Here is a 16,505-nt window from a genome sequence, read left to right on the forward strand (position 1 = left end):
TCAACTCATCCTGTGATTGTTTGTGTCAGTTATTTGTGAGTACGCTGTTCCCTCCTTAAATGTTAATTTTAGACAGTTACCACCCCCTCCCCAGCTTCTTCCAGCTGCCACCACCACCTCCTCAGCCTGCTGGCACAGCAGTGCCATCCTTTCCTCGGAAGCAGCCCCAGCCTTTGGTTTTCAAACAAATTTCCTCCCACTTGATGTAATGACAGAGAAGCCCTGTGGACAGTTTACATCACCATTCTTTGGCTGCAGCCCTCTTTGTCGTTACTTGGTGTTGCTGATAGCTGTCAGGATCTACAGTCATTACTGTATGTGTCAGAATCTATCCTATCCTTACATTTTCACCATTCCAAGCTCAATTTTAAACGTGATTTGCCTCATCTGAAGCCAGGACTTAGCTTGGGATATTATCAGTGTATGGTACTGTATATGACTGGAATTCTCTAACACTTGGACATGATCATTGATTCCTTAAGGATTTGTATTCAGACTGCTTTCTACAGGAATTTTAGGTGTGCCTGCTCCTTCGGCATAAAATTTTAAGAGACTACCTAAGTAATTCAGAGTATGTCTACCAGGGGCTTATTTCTAGTTCACTGTACAGCTATGTGGAGCATATTGACCACAATGCCAAGATTAGAAACCAGAATAAAGACCCTTGTCTCACGTAGATGTCTCAATAGCACCTGCACTAAGCTAAGCCTGTGTGCTTATCTCTGCTTTATTTTGTCTGTGCTGTTTTCGTAATAGCCACATGAACTGGACTTCTGTTAACCTTACTTGCGTGAATCCACTAGAAAAGGGCACCAGTGCCAGCGATCATATACAGTGGCTGTATTGTTAACATACATTACCCAATGTGTATGGTTTTATTTTGGCTACCACTGATGGTTCTTTGTGATTCTTCAGTGAAAATCGTTCTGTAGTTTACTACTGGAGTGTTTTTTTGCTGTTTAGTAACAGCGTGAGTTGTCTTCAAGTTAAATAATCTTCAAAGATAATTTTATTTTGTCCTTTTTAAGATAAGATTATCACTAGTGCTTCATCTGAGTACTTAAATCAGTGCCTGACTCCAAATACAAGAGTCTCTTTGAGGTGCTGTGGTGTTAAATACTAACTGCTATAACTGATGATATAGGTTTGGGCTGATGAACTTGCAGAGTCACAGAACTCCTGGCCTGTATGGAATCTAGGTTACTGATTTATGCCTTGTAGTTATTAAGAAATGCCAAAAAACAAAGAAAAAAAATTGTTTCTGTCTTTGCTGAAGTGTACCATTCCCATGTTTTTTCTAAATTCAGGATTATTTTATCTAGTTCTAAACTCATAGTTAAGATTAACATATTATGCCTTTTAATTGTTTGCATTGTTTATGCCTTTGAACCTTTCTAATTAAAGAAAAAGTTGTGGACTGGAACCTTGAATTGATGTAAATCAGTAAAGCTCCATTAAGTTCTGTGGGGAATGCTTCTTGTTTTCAGTAGTAGCCCTTCAGCAAAAATATGGTTAAGAAATGAGAATTCGGAAGAGAAGAGTTTGAAATGAGTTGAAATGGAATTTGTTATGTCTGCCAAGTTCAGATATGTTAAAATCCCCATGTTAACAGAACAAACAATCCATACGATCATCACTGAAGTATTGAAGCTGTTGATTCTACTGCAGACACATTTTTTAAGTTTCCCAACTGTTAAAACTTAGGGAAAAAAAAGCTAACTGAAAGAAACAAGTTATTACGTGGTCATCTGCCACTCCTGTATTAAACCAAAATGTATGCTTTCACAGTAAGAAAAGGAAGAGGTTTGTCTAGCAGATAAAACAACTGCTGGAAATCAATCTTGTGTGTATCATTCCCAGCTTTGGTATTAACTACGCCACACAGTTGGGAAAATGATTCAGCTCTTTACTGCAGAGTTAACTTGAACAGTCAGTCTCAGATTAGCTAACATAGATGCAAGCGACTGCTCTGGAAAACATCTCAAGGGCTTCACACAACGATTGAATGACTATGGAGTGGTTGTGTTAGTGGCTGAGGAGACATGCTAATGTATGCTATATCTTGTGCTTTCTGACAGGTTGCCAGCTTGAATCAAAGCACTACCATGCTCAAGTTAAGGGTTGTAAAAGGCATAATCCATCATTAAGCAAGAAAATGATACCAGTTCTTACTGTTTTGTAAGTCAGGTACATTTTATGTGCAGTATGTGGTGATTAAAAAGTAGCAGAAGAGGGATCTTCACAGTGCAAAAGACAAGGAAAATGAAAAGAGGCAGAACTGAAAATTTTGACAGTAATGTCCCTCAGTGTTTGTAACTAGTATGTGAATTCCTCAGTGCAAGTAAATGAGAATACTTAGGTCTGTCCTACATTTGTCAGCTACATTCATCCAGGCTGCTGAAGGAAGGTAGGAATAGAATAGATTGGAATAGAATAGACAAGACAAAATAATTCAGCTGGAAGGACCTTCAGAGACTGTGTAGTCAAACTGCCTGACCTTTTCAGGGCTAACAAGAAGTTAAAGCATATTAATGATAATCACGTTCAAATGACTCTTGGACAAGGGTCATACACAAGCAGTATGAGGACCTTTCTTATGTTTAGTTTTCCTTTTGACTGTGAAAGAGGCTGGTGTTATGTGACACAGAAGCACTGTAAGTTAAATTAATAGATTTTAGTAATCTAAAATGAGCATATCAATAACTTCTGAAATGCTAAGTCGGGCTATCTGGGCAGGTGAGATGTGGCAGGTCGGATCATACGCATGCTTGATCTACTTTTCTTCCATCAGCTGAAGACAAATAATGTTCATGGTGAGGCTCTTTTGTTTTTGAGTACTCACTGCGTTAGTCCACATTTCTTATTTTTGTCACTGTCCTGATCTCATATTTGTGCTACTGCAGCATTTTTCTATCAGATTTCTTACTAAGATTCTGGCTCCGTTTCCTGGCACAGGAGCAGGAATACCAGCAGCTACCTTAGTTCTACTTGGCCTGGTTGTGGATTTTTTTTGCCTAACAGTTTGAGGGAAACAAATACAAGTATATTGAGAGAACATTGATATAGTCTGTGTATTTCTAATATAAACTAGAAAGTTGGGTTTTCCTCTTTGATCCATCTAAAAAAGTGGTAGGAGAGAAGAAACAGTTTCTGAACCACCTGGTGCAACATGACAAAGATGGTATGACCTTATTTTAAGAGAGAAGAATAATATAGTATTAATCCTGTATGGGCAGGCATTAAAGCATTGTGTGTGTTTTGTGGCTGGTGGATGATGTAAAGGCTTTTGTTGGTGTGAATCGTATTCTGACATGCAGATTTCTGTGACTGTTGAGCTAAAGGGTATGAACAGAGGAGGAATACTACTAATGTATGTTAAGAAAGTACAAACTCTGAAATCTGTGATGTTTGCTTAAATGTGGGACTTCTGTGGCATTCTTTTTTTTTTTTTTTTCCCCCACACTTTTGGATGTGGGCCTTTTTCCACAAATGAAAAGACTAGAAGCACATATTTTGTTTTAAGTGAAAGCTGAGATTCTTACAGCACTGCCTAATTCCAGGGCCCGACAGTTGGCTACACCACATAAGCATGGCTCACAGGGGAGAACTGTTGTGCTTCTGTTTGTTCATATGAGAATGAGATTTTCAAAGCACTGAAGATACATGGGAAAAAAACTACTAAATGCTTGACTCCACAATCTGACTTCTCTATAGATCCTGAGTTTTCTAACACTGTGGCTGTTTTGGATTTTTTTAAAAACAATTTAGCAAAATTCAAAGAATTAATTAGCTAATCTCAGCTTGGGGCATCAACAGCTGCTTGAAAATCTTGGCTTGCCGCTGCTGTACATTTTTGAGAATTCTGACTGAAGAGGGATCAGCTAAGAGGGATTTGCTCTGACTTAGCACTGTGTATTTTTATTGCACTTGTTCCTTCTCTGCTGAGAGAGCTTTTTGGAGAAAGCACATGCAGATGCACAGTTGGAAACAGTTCTGAATTTGCAAGAAGGTGAACTAAATGTTTGAGCAGCACTTTTTACCACTGCCTTCCATCATTTTCCTTCCATATCCATTAAAAAAAAAAAAAACTTTTTAGAAAAAAGCAGTTTATTGAACTCAATCTTCACTTGATAGAAGATATCATCTATGGCTGTTGTGCCATTTCGGCTTGGAGAGCAGCACAGTTTTCCCAGATGGTACAAACTCCTAGTTGGATTGGGTATCACAAAGAGAGTAAAAACATTCGTATATTAAATATCGTATTTGATTTCCTTTTCCATGCATTTAGGGAAAAAGAATGGTGTGTGCCAATACAGCTACTTTTAAATAAGCCATACTGCAGCTTTTGCTGAAATAGGAGGGATTCAAAAACCTGTTATTGTTCATTAACTGCGCTGAAGGCATAAAAGCACGGTTTCTTTTAAAGTGCACTTGTGTTCTGAAAGGAAGCTCTAGCAGAAGACCTCTTGGGGCTGCTCATTTCCTCCTTTTCAGTGTTTTCTACATGTAATCTGTTCATTTGTCAAGTAACCAGTAACTTTTTTAGCTATCAGCAGGTCAGATTTTATTTGTGGTCTGACCTTGATCAAGATAAATTTTGCCTGTCATTTTGCAGTTTCAATGTGGTTGTCACTTCTATTGGTGTACCAGGCAGGGACTAGCCTCATGTCTTAGATCTATAACATAATATATAGTGTTATTTGAGGTCTCTCTTCAGCAAGTATAAGAAGCGAGCAGCACATTATTTCATTCGTTGAAGAAGACAAGAAAGAAAGATTGATTGTATAGAGAAATACTTTTATAATGAATTTGCAAGCAGAAATGTTCAGTATCAGTGGTATTTTCTAAGGAAAACTGTTATTTCCTTGTATTCCATTTATATCCGTTCATAAATATAATCGTCTTCATATTAAATCTATCACTGTTAGCAAACTTTTCTTTTTAACTTTGAAAGGCAGTTTTGACCCCGTTGTTACATGGCATCAGTGTAGTAATAATATATGTTAGGGTTCAAATAGGTGGCATCTGCCAAATGGAGCTCATCAGATGTTAAAAGAGAAGGGAGACTTTGACTTCATTCTATATCCACTTAACTGATCCTTCTTACTTGCGCATTAAAGCAGCACAGAAGTGAGATTCTTCCAGCTATGAAGTTCTGCTATGTAGAGAGATCTGCCAAAGGCTACTTCTTTGTTGTTTGTTCCTTCTGAAAGTGTTGTTCTGGGAACAGGGCAGAAGTTGGTGGTCTGTTCTGACTGCCAAACTTTCCTTGAAGCGTAGTGCAACAATATATATATAAACAGCTCTAGTTTATATCCAGTAGCAAAACCAGGGAGTTACAACCCATCTTTTCTAAAATCTTCATTCTGTTGTGCCAAATGTAGCTTCATTTCAACCAGGATTGCTAATGTCTTGAAACTGTTACACCTTTGGTCATGTTTTGGTAAGTGCTGTAGCTTGCCTGGTTGACTTTCAGAGTCATTTGGTATTGAAGCCAGACTATCATTTTCTTTGGTTATTAAACTTACTAATAGATTTTTAATGAAGTCCCCTTCTAGATGTCATTGATATTGCAGATGTCACAGGCTGTCCTTGATAGCAGACTTCTGACTGTGTTGCACAGAGGTGAGCAGACTAGGTTTCACTAGAATGCAAGTGATGTTTGATCCTCCTGCTTGTTTGCCTGTGAAAAACAATGCCACATTTTTTGTAGCTACCCTTTTGTATGTGAATCATGGTATAGGCAGTTAATTGAATTGTTTATCTCTTTTCCAAAAACTTCCCACTCCCCCAAAATAAGACAGTGATCTTGCTAGGAAAGTCACTTTTCATCTGGATTTAAAAAGGATGCAGTTAAGTAGAGTCCAAAACCCTGCATAGGCCAATGGCTTTCACCTCAGATGAAGCAAGAATCTGTTGGCTGTAGAAACCATCAACTTCTAAAAAACAAAAGTAAGGTGAAAGGTGCATGGGAGAGGGGAGCTAGTATGTATGATGCTCAAAATGAAGAACCAGAGGAAAATACTGAGTAGAAAACACTAGTTTTTAATAGTGGCAGAAATCTGTAGTTGATTAATGGAACAAACATTAGTTAGTACCATTTAAACCTTTTTACATCATCCCACAATGATTATTCAGTCCTGAATGGAGGATTAGCCAAATTATTCCCCCTAAACTGAAAACTGATATGGCCAGTGAAGCTGCACCAGTGCTTGACCCTGCTACTGTTTGAACTGCCTTCGCATCTTTGACTCAGTGTGCTGTTAACATAGCTGAGGCAGCATGAGACAGTAAGTAAGAAAGAGAAAGCTGAAAGTGGCATTAGTATCCTGGTTTGTACAATAAAAGGGATGGGAAAGAGGTGAATGGTAGCTGTTTGGCGTCCTTGGGAGGGGTTTTGAAGAATACCTGTGTGCTTTGTAAGACTGTACTGTAATGTTTTCAGTAAAACACTACTGTAATCACATTTGACATTAACTGACTTGAGAAATTCTGTGATTGGTTCCTAAGACCAACAGCTTATTTCACATAGGCACAACTAAGGTGTAAAATTGAGTCATGTTTAAGCATTATGCTACACACAACTCAACTCTGAGGTGTTCTGAAAGTAAACCAAAACTGGGTATAGGTAATTTCACCTCTCATCAGTACTGATTTGAAAATTTTTGTCCTCATTATTAATTAATTTGAGTGGACATCACAGTTTGATAGCTGCACTGAAATCATGGATGATAGCAGGTGTGTTCAGGAAGGTTCTGGCTGTCTTCTATATGGACCTGTTTCTTTGCAGGAATAAGGATGAGATTACAGCTACGTGAAGGCAACAGGGTAGTGCTACCCATAAGAGAAAATAATGTGATGTTCCCAGAAAGAAATGAAAACTAATTAAGAAGCAAATGTTCTCTAACTCTTTAAAAGTAGCTTCTAAAGAGCATATTGCTGGAAGCTAGGAGAAAAAAAAAAGACGATACCAAAGCTGGAGGACATTAAAAGCATCAACACAAAGCCCAGTATGCATGTACTGATGCACTCTGATGTGCTGATGCATGTCTGTGTTACTGTACTTGTGCATCCACGTGTCATCCCTGCTCCCATGTGTCATTGCTGATTTTCTTTTTGTTGGCAGATAATTGTTAATGTATTTTGGTTTGATCCTTTGACACTGCCTTAATGAGAGCAAATGATTCACTTCTCTTATAAAAGAGAAAAGAAATTAAAGTCTAGGGTTTAATAAGGTATTAGTGATACTTTAGATTGTAGCTAATGCAATCCTGCGTAGAAATTTTCATAGTTTTCATACTGATGGAGGGAGAGCTTTGATGGGTCTTTCATCAATGCACCATCCTCTTACAATACATATATTAAATGGATTTAATAGTTTAGAGTTGAGTCAGTTATTTGCTCCATAAGCTGCTACTTATCATCGCACGGATAATCGCATTTGGCAAATTGAATTACTATACCACAGAGATAAAATTTGCTCATAATTTCTACTGCTTGTAAGATGAGGACTACGGAGGAGGATTCTTATTGTGCCTCCTGCCATATGGTACTTTGCCTGGAAATAGAAAGTTCAATCTTTGGCTTCACATAGTGTTACACTGATTATGCACAAATGGCTCTCCAAAAAGTTGGGTGGTATTTCATGTACTTCTGTTGTACTTTGCTCAGAGGTAGTATAACCTGTGAAAACAGTTTGCTAAAGAGTTATCTCCAAAGGAATTTCCTGCAGAATTTTTCAAGCAAATGAGTGCATTTCTTTGAATTATCTGCTCCTGGTTTGCTTTGACACTGGTGCCTAGATTATTATCCCACAGAATCTGAGCTGAATATTTGAGGGAAAATCCACATGCCATCCTGCTACAGAGAACTAGAAACAGCTGTCTAATAGGAATGGGAGCTTAAAGCTTAGCAACTCTTATTTTTTCCGGATGGCACCCAGGATTATCACTGAATTGTGGTGGCGGGTTGCTTTTTTGTTGGTTTTTTATGTGGTTTTTTTTGTGTGTGATTGCTTTTTTTTTTTTTTTTGTCATTGTAAGATTTTGACTTTAACACTTTTCAAGTATGAAAGGACTTGCTGAGTGTGCTGTTTTTCTCCACTGACACTTCAGAGTTAATGGCATATCAGCTTGTGCAGTTGGAAAGGGTTATTTTTAAGTTTGATTTCTGTGTGATGTTTTTAATGAGTTTAGGCTGTCTGTAATTCTGTAAAAATGTGGTTTTAGTGTACTGTGGCACACTTAGGATTTCCTGATAACTATTAAAATTTACTGTGCCTTGTTTGGGAAGTAGTGTTAAGAAGGAAGTCTCTTGTATGACACATTTTATATATACGTACACTAATTTCAGCACGATATTATGATCTTCAGGTTTCACCTGTTAACAGTGAAATACTTAAGTAAAAGAAGTCAGTACATTTCTATGAACAAAAGTGACCCTGTTCCTTTCTAAGTTGCACAATTGCTGTCGGAGTACTGAAAGTATGTTGTTACACAAAAAGATCAGATGAGTGGATTATGACATTCCTCAGGACTGACATGCTTATTGGGCTACTGTGAGCTCACCACAGTCATTTCTGAGATTGTGACTGCTCTAGCATCTGAGCTAATACGTGAAATGGAACAAGGAGATGACTCTCTTGACATTTTGACAGTGGAAAAGAGAATATGTGAAGAGTTTCTTCCATCGATTCAGGATGATGACCTGCTTTCAGTAAAAATCGCCCCAGTGTGTTGATTTTGAAGAACAGTGTGGGCTAAAACCACAAATGTTTTGAAAGCAAGGGTGATTCTAAGGCATGCTTATCCGATTCAGAGCAGCTCAGCTGACACGGGGCCTCTGCATTGTGTGGGAATGGTAGGAGTGATGATTTCCTGGCTTTCACTCAAATCTTCAAATGGATTATGTTGGTGTGGAATTATGAATTAGTGCCAGTTACAGCACCAAGGAGACTGTTGCAATTTCAACTTTTGGTGCACAGACTGTTGACATTTTACTGCTGATGCCTAGTAACGATGCATGCATTTTCATGAGAGGCATCTAAAGAAGCTCATTTCTGCACACAGTGAAAGTTGGTGTTCCATAACTGAAGCACAAATATACATACTTGAATGCAACACCAAGCCTGAGGAAGATGAAGCTCTGCAATGTAAAAAGGAAATTGCACATAAATATAAATATACTAAGTGCAGAGTTGACTAAAGCTGCTTGCAGTGCTTGAACAAATGGCACTAAATTGAAATATTCAATCTGGCTTATCAGTATGATTACACAGGGAGATAACATGGAAGTATTTAATTCTGCATTTTGCCTGTCCTTACTCTCCTTACACATGTGCCCTGGCAGAGTCCAACAGTGGGCACCCACTGAAAGCCAGGAATAGATATGATAGCTTGTATACGTAATGTGTCCTGACGTGCACCCAGGGCGGAGGAGGAACAAGGTGCAGGCATTACAGATTTACAATCAAATCCCAAGTTGGAGGAACCCCACAGGGATCACTGCAACCTACTCCACATGGGACCACCCAAAATCAAATTATGTTTCTGAGAGCATTGTCCAAACGTTTCTTGAACTCAGTATCGCACAAAATCCATTGCACAAAATCCCATTGAATGTGAACTGGTATAGATTAGCAGAAAATATTCCTCAAGAACTTTCGCAAGGAAAAAATGTGTATGTTATTTGCCTGATCACCTTCATTGCAAAGGCAGAGGGGAGCCGGTTGATGGTGTATTTTCAAACAGCTACAGCTCCTTTCTTCCTGTGAGGAGAAATTAAAGAGGTGTAATGTGCTTGAACATTTAGCAGGTATTAAGAGCCAGCATGTTTGTTGCCTGTGTGAGTAAAGCAAGAGCTGATAAGGTGAAGACATCACGTGTCGAGGAGGGTTATAAAACCACAGATCCACGTGGTTGTTGAGATGTTCTGTCAGGCTTAGGAGATTTTGAAATTTAACTTCGTTGGCAGACTGCCTCACACAGTATGGACAGGGCATATGGGAACAATGCTCTGTTGGAACCCAGAAGTAATCTGTTAACAGCCTAAGCACAGGCCAGTGTCACTGGCGTGCCTGGGTTACCCCTGTGTGCTGCAGATCAGATCTTCATTCCAGAGCCATGCAGATAGCTTAAGCTCTGGCTTCTGTGATGTGCTGTTCTGGAGCATGCTATTTGCATACTTGTGTTAGCTCCTTAGCCACAGGCAGCTCAGCCAGAGCTTTCTATCAAAGGTGAGTCATCCTTTCTGTCGTATCATAATCAAGATGTTTTGAATATTTTCAACGTTTGAAGTAAAAGGAGGTGGTGTCACTACCTCAAATTCATGGTTAGAGAAGTTTTCCTTGTGTCCCTACTCATGTCATATTTGGAGAGGGGGGGCAAGCTGCAGAACCATCACGGTTTCAGTATAGACTTGGCCTTCTTGTGCCCTCCCTTCCCCCTCAATACATCTGTTCTTGGTAAGTTGAGCTGCAGGAGTCAAGAGTTTGCAACAGTACCAGCAGGATAAATATTTCTGTATTTCTAGTTGATTTAAAGATGATTGGTGTATGTTCTTCTCCGTTTTTGGCAAAGGTTAGCCCTGTTAGATGTACTGCTCTTCATTTCAGCTCCTCTTCCCATCTGTTCTGTCTCTTTTCAGTGGAAACTGAGGAGATGTAGCTCCCACTCAGGCTGCCAGATCGCCGCGTTTCCCATACATGAGAAAATATCTCTGCTGAGGTAGAGCGGTGCCCTCCTGCCTGTACCCATCATATTGTATTGTGTGGGCAGAGCAGAAACACAGTAATGACATATCCCCTTTGTTAGTTTGTACAGATCAGAGAATATCACTGCCCTTTGCTTAAGTGATGAAGATACCCAGGCCTAAGGAATCTAAGGGAGTCCAGACAGTCTTTTCCTGATCAACTGAATTACCAGAGCAGTGGATAAGAAAAACAGATCTGTGTTTAAAATCTTTAAAACACACTACAGTGAGTAAATAAAGAAAAGTACAAAATTTATAGATGATGATTATTCAAAATTTACGATTATCTGGATGATAAAACCATGAAGAAAGCAAATACGCTAAAAAGCTGCAGACTTTACCTTGGAAATCACTGGCAGGTGGCCATTTCATTAAGGAGGAAATCTTATTTAGCAGAGTCCACAAACTTGTTTAATTCCCCTGACTACTAAAGATTTTGTAATATCTATATATTAGAATTGCATGATATGAGTTCTTGAGTTCTGTTTAGAGAGAAGTGTTTCATTAGAGAGAAGTTGCCTTTGTGCTTATTCACCTGAAAGTACTTCTCTGAGGCAAGGAGGTATTTAGTTCAAGTAGTTATTTATTAGAAATACCACATCATCTTACTCTGCTTTGCTTATCTTTGGAAAAGCACTTTGGAAAGTGTAATAAAGGATGTAGTTGTTCAAGTACAAGGTTTATATGCTCCCATGTTTGTCATGGTATTTTAGCAAGTATTGCAGGAAGGACCATATTGTATAGGAGGATGTCAGCAGCTGTAGCACTCTTTTCTCCTGCAGAAGAGTGCTTAATGCTTTTTTAGTCATTAATCATTGTAATTAATATTAATTTTAATAGTCAGAGTTTTATTTAAAACCATATGCTTTGGGTGCTGATTAATTTTTCCCATTTTGTATTTCATATGGTAGCAAATAACTTCTCTGATAAATTTTCCTTTTGGCAGCTAGTGAGGCTGACAAGAAGTTCTTGTGTTATGACTCTCCAGTATTGCTCCAAAAGGATATTCCTCCGTAATTGCCATGTGGAGGGAATGATATTACTGAATTTTATTCAACTGCATATAACTAATAACAGAACAGTATATACTTAGAGTAGTGTATGCATACATATATATATATATATATAGTAGTATGTGATATACAATAGTAATACATTACTACAGGAAGCCTCCTTGACTGTTAAATTTATGTAAGGTTCTTCCAGTATCTTAAAATACTCATGTGTAGATAGAATCACTGCAGATTGCTGCGTCTTGACCAGCAGCTTGTGGGTTTTTCTAATGTTCACTATAAATGCAGTATCTCAAGACTACAATGCAACCAGTTTTCTCCCAGTTAATGTTATATTTCTGCTGTCATTTTCCTTGTTTGCAGGTAAGCAATGAAAAACTGTACAGCAAGGAAAGTGATACATTTTTTGATTTTACAAGTACTTGAGTTTTGTTTGGATTGATAGGCAAATGTCTCTTACTCATGGTGTGACTTGCATTTATACAGCAATTCTGTTTTGTTAGGCCACAAATCTCTTCGTGGTGCTGCTCACAGGCTGTGATGTGGAGTTATGTAGCAACCTGGGCCCACTTTCTTGAAACAAGTCATGCTAAATACTGGTGTGCTGATGGTCTTTAGCTGCAGAGGTAGTCTGCATACTCTTGAATGGCATTCTATTTATTCAGTGGTTGATTGAATATTGTTGTGCAATTTTTCTCATGAATTAGTTTATATCCATGTTGCTTTCATTTTTCCTTATGATTACTGAAGGAGGACCAGAAATATAACATTTACCTAGGATTAGGAGTATCAGAAGCATCTAAGAAAATTTACAATAAATTTGAACAATGTTTGTTTTCTAAGATTTAAAAGTAAAGAAGCATCTTTATCTTAGGAAAGCTCAACTCAACATGTGAAGTGCTAATTATGGTTCCGGTTGGAATACAACAGGTCTTAGTGAGGGTAGGTCTTAATGAAAGGCCTACTGAAATCAGGAAAGGAATTGCAGTAAGTCATCGTTGTTGAACTTTTATGTTAAGTATTTTACAGATTGTTAGTACTGTTAAGGAAACCGTAGTCGTTTTCAAATAGTAGGTTGAAGAATTTAGGGAGAATTCACAAAATGGTAAAGTAGACTTTTGGAGGGAAGGTAAGATTTGTGTATATAAGGTTTTAAAAACCACCTGTTGCCAAAATATTTGTTCCAAGTTAATGCGTTTGTTGTAGTGGACACCAAGTGAAAAAACAAGCTGTGAAATCTTGACCTTTGCATGCAAACAGGGTTCAAGTCTTCATGAAGCTAAACACATGAAGCATGTGAATATACGCAGTACAGATGAGGTTTTTTTGTATTTATAAAAAACTCAAACACTTCAGAATAGAAAAGTAATTCTAGTCTGGAACTAGAGTGTCCTCTCACTGTAGCTAAGAATTTCAAGTGTGTTTGGGGATCGCAGCTAACTCAGTCCATTTTTCATCCTCTTGCCTTTGTGTTTAACATCAGTTCTTCAGTTGAAGTGTACACAACCTCAGTGCCACACGGAATTAATCCCAGAACTCAGTACTTTGCCCATTCCTATGGTCCAGCTATTGTTTCTGTTTCATCTCTTCCTTTGCTAGATATTGATAGTAGACTTCATGGGAAAATTCTTGGAGTCGCTTTATTCTTTGTGAACAACTAGTTTGACTTGCAGGGTTGTATAAGAATCTGTAGTTAAGAACATGATGGATTGTTACAGTCATTGCATAATATTTCGGAGCAAGTCACACTTAAAGCCAAAACTATTATTTCAGGATGGTGTTTTTAGTGCCTGTGCTGACGACTTTGGAAGTATATTTAGAGGGCATTCAGGAGAGTTAATTCAGAAAATAAGGCATTAATAATATGTCATGTTTGGTACACTGGAGGTTGGTTTAAGTGACTAGTATGATGGTAAATAGCGATGCCTATAATAGTTTCAGTTCTCTGTTTTTTCTACAGAGCAGAAAAGAGATTCTGATTTGGAAGGTTGTAATGTACTCAGTTAGAAGATACACTCTTGGTCATATTTTTCTACCGGTGTATCCTTATTTTTCACTATACTGTTTGTAGGTCCTGTAAAATACATAAAATATGTATACTTCTGTTTCAGCCATTCATGAATTTCCTGAGGATATATTCACAAATAAAGAACGGCAGCAAGGAGGGGTTCTCCTTCACATCATTGCTGTAAGTTCTCCTCTACTGTGCTTAATTTTTGTGTTTCTTTTATTTCTTTTGTAAGATATCGATCATGTTAGTTATTGATCATTATACCTTAACAAACAGGCCTCTGTATATATCGACATATTTCTAATACTTTGATTTCATATTTCAGATATTCCTATGTGGGTACAAATGCTCAAAAAGTAGTATTTATTTAAGAATATTATGCAGGTCTGAATTTACAGTGCCTGTATATTCATCCTTTTGAAGATAAAGTCCTGGCTCCATGAAGCACAGGGGGATTTTTTTTCTGCTGTCTTGTATGTGTTTGCATTTCATCATGTGTAAACAGGGTTTGAGGTTCCTTTGTTGTTGATGACATAATCCATGATGTGGAAGATTCTTGAGTCTCTTTCTTTTCTATTGTGCCTCAGTGCAAAAGATGCAATTGTAATTTAAAAAAAAAAAAAAAAAAACAACCTGATGAAATATTAACAACAACAAAAAAAATCACATCAAGATTTATATTTTATTGTAGAAAAAGCAAATAAGTAAGACCTACAGGCTCCACTTTTCCATTCTCAGCTCAGGAAAAATAATGTAAAAAAGGAGATGTTTTTGATGGAGAACAGCAGGATTAGGCCTGCTTTCAGGAAACGTAAGGTCACATAATATAGTGGGAGCTTTGTAAGTATGCATGAAATTAGAATCATTACTGAGAGGTGTGTTGCAATGAGCCATGGTCAGGGTCCACTTATTTCTAGATATGATTATTTGATGTTGCTAATTTGCATGGTGGTGCTTTTTTTTTTTTTTTTTCCAATTCCTTGATCCAGTTATCAATTGAAAATATAAATGAGGACCATGTAACTTGGTAAAGTCCTGCCTGTTACTTTCCTGTCTATGAATTTTTTGTGATACCCTGTTCGTTTGGACTGCCGTACTTTTCATATTCTAGGGTTTGACAACCATTATTGTCCTAAACTTAACCCTAGGTATAAGAATCTACTTCTATGCCATGCATTGATCAGCAGAGGTGTTTTTGTTTAAAATGGGGTAGAAAATGAAGCTATGTATTCTTACCTGTCTGAATTAACACAGCATTGCTTTTTTCTTCTTTTTATACAGAGGAAACATCTGAAGTATTTCTTGTATTTATTTTCTTACAGGCCCTGTATATGTTCTATGCTTTGGCTATAGTATGTGATGACTTCTTTGTTCCGTCCTTAGAGAAAATTTGCGAGGTATGTTAAAGAACTTTATTCCTCTTTTGGAAATTTAGGGAACTTCACAGCAGTGAACATTTTGTGCCCTCATTGTTTGGAGTTCCTTCCTGTTAATTTTTTGGCTGCAATCCTTTTCAGAGTACTAAGGCATTCCGTGAAAACTCTAAGCTGTAATCTTGGCCCATTGGTCCCCGTAGGCACATTCAAGGAGCAAAAGTGAAAAATTTCAGGAGATCAGTTGGCAAAATCCACTCTTGAGTACGTGAAGCATGTAGGTCGAGTGGATATGAAATATGGATCATTTGGGTTTATTACTGTACTCTAGTTTTAAGAGTCATTTGTGAGAAAAAAATCATGCATAAGCAAATTAATATATTGGCTGTACAATTTTTGTTGTGCATCCACCACTGTATCAACATAGGGAAAGTGCCTAGGATCAAGTGGAGAAAGGGGAGAATGTATATGAAAAGTATGTATCATGATTTGATATGGAATGAGAATACATATTTTTATATATAAAAAAAAAGGTAGATTCCTTTACATAACTGCTGTGAAGATGTTGAAAAATTACATGTAGAATTCTAATTAAGGGTGATAATCAGGAGGGGTTAGAACCTATACTTGACAAGAACATTTTATATTAGGTAAGGGTTTGGTAGACTATTGCTAAGTGCATACAAAATACAAAAACAGATTTTTCTTCCATTTTGATGGCAAAATGGAAAACTCATCTTCAGTTTTTTAACAGAAGTGACCATTTTCTGAAAAATGCATGTAGTTAATATAAAAATATGTTAATTTCCCTATGGATATGTAGACATCTGCAATTCCTATTAATGTTATGTAGAGCTATGTACTTTTGCTTATCAGTAGAGGGACAGATGGAAGAATAAGAGAGGCAACCAAAATGAACAAAGTATTCCATAGGGATCTATTCTTTCCCTTTTCAGATCTTCTATTTTCAGCATGCTTTGTACATACCATCTTTAAGTTGTACCAGTTGGGTTGTACCAATTAATTCTTTGTTCTTTCTTAAAATCTTTGTCTTTTGTCTTACGTTCTTCAGAATATTGAGACAGCTAAGAATTCAAATCATGTACTTATATTTGAGCTCCTTCAGCAGTATGACTGGTGATAGATGACATGATAGAATAAGAACGTGTTTCTGTGTTGTCATGTTTTGTTGCATGCCATTTTTATCAGCTTAAAATGTTGCATAATGCCTAAGAGAAATACATTATTTCTGCGCTGGTCCTTTTTGTCACTAATCACTTTTCTATCCTTTGAAGAGAAATGAGGTGCTAACGATTAGTCTAGGTGGTCTCAAAAAAGCTGTCTTTGTAGTTCAAGGAA

At 37.5% G+C, this 16,505-nt stretch overlaps 1 protein-coding gene across 3 annotated transcripts in view; it reads left to right on the forward strand.

Annotated features, from left to right (window-relative positions):
* Positions 1–16,505, forward strand: part of SLC24A4 (solute carrier family 24 member 4) — an 85,548-nt gene that overhangs the window by 32,069 nt on the left and 36,974 nt on the right. For 2 of the 3 annotated variants that reach the window (XM_001235437.7, XM_004941876.5), the window contains exons 3-4: positions 13,874–13,950; positions 15,096–15,170. In XM_001235437.7, coding sequence (XP_001235438.2) covers positions 13,874–13,950; positions 15,096–15,170 — 152 coding nt within the window. Of the gene's footprint in view, positions 1–10,837; positions 10,976–13,873; positions 13,951–15,095; positions 15,171–16,505 lie in introns of those variants that run through there. The other variant, XM_040701580.1, reaches the window with a different exon arrangement.

This window comes from Gallus gallus, chromosome 5 (genome assembly GCF_016699485.2).
Source record: "Gallus gallus isolate bGalGal1 chromosome 5, bGalGal1.mat.broiler.GRCg7b, whole genome shotgun sequence".
In the NCBI taxonomy this organism is placed as follows: Eukaryota; Metazoa; Chordata; class Aves; order Galliformes; family Phasianidae; genus Gallus; species Gallus gallus.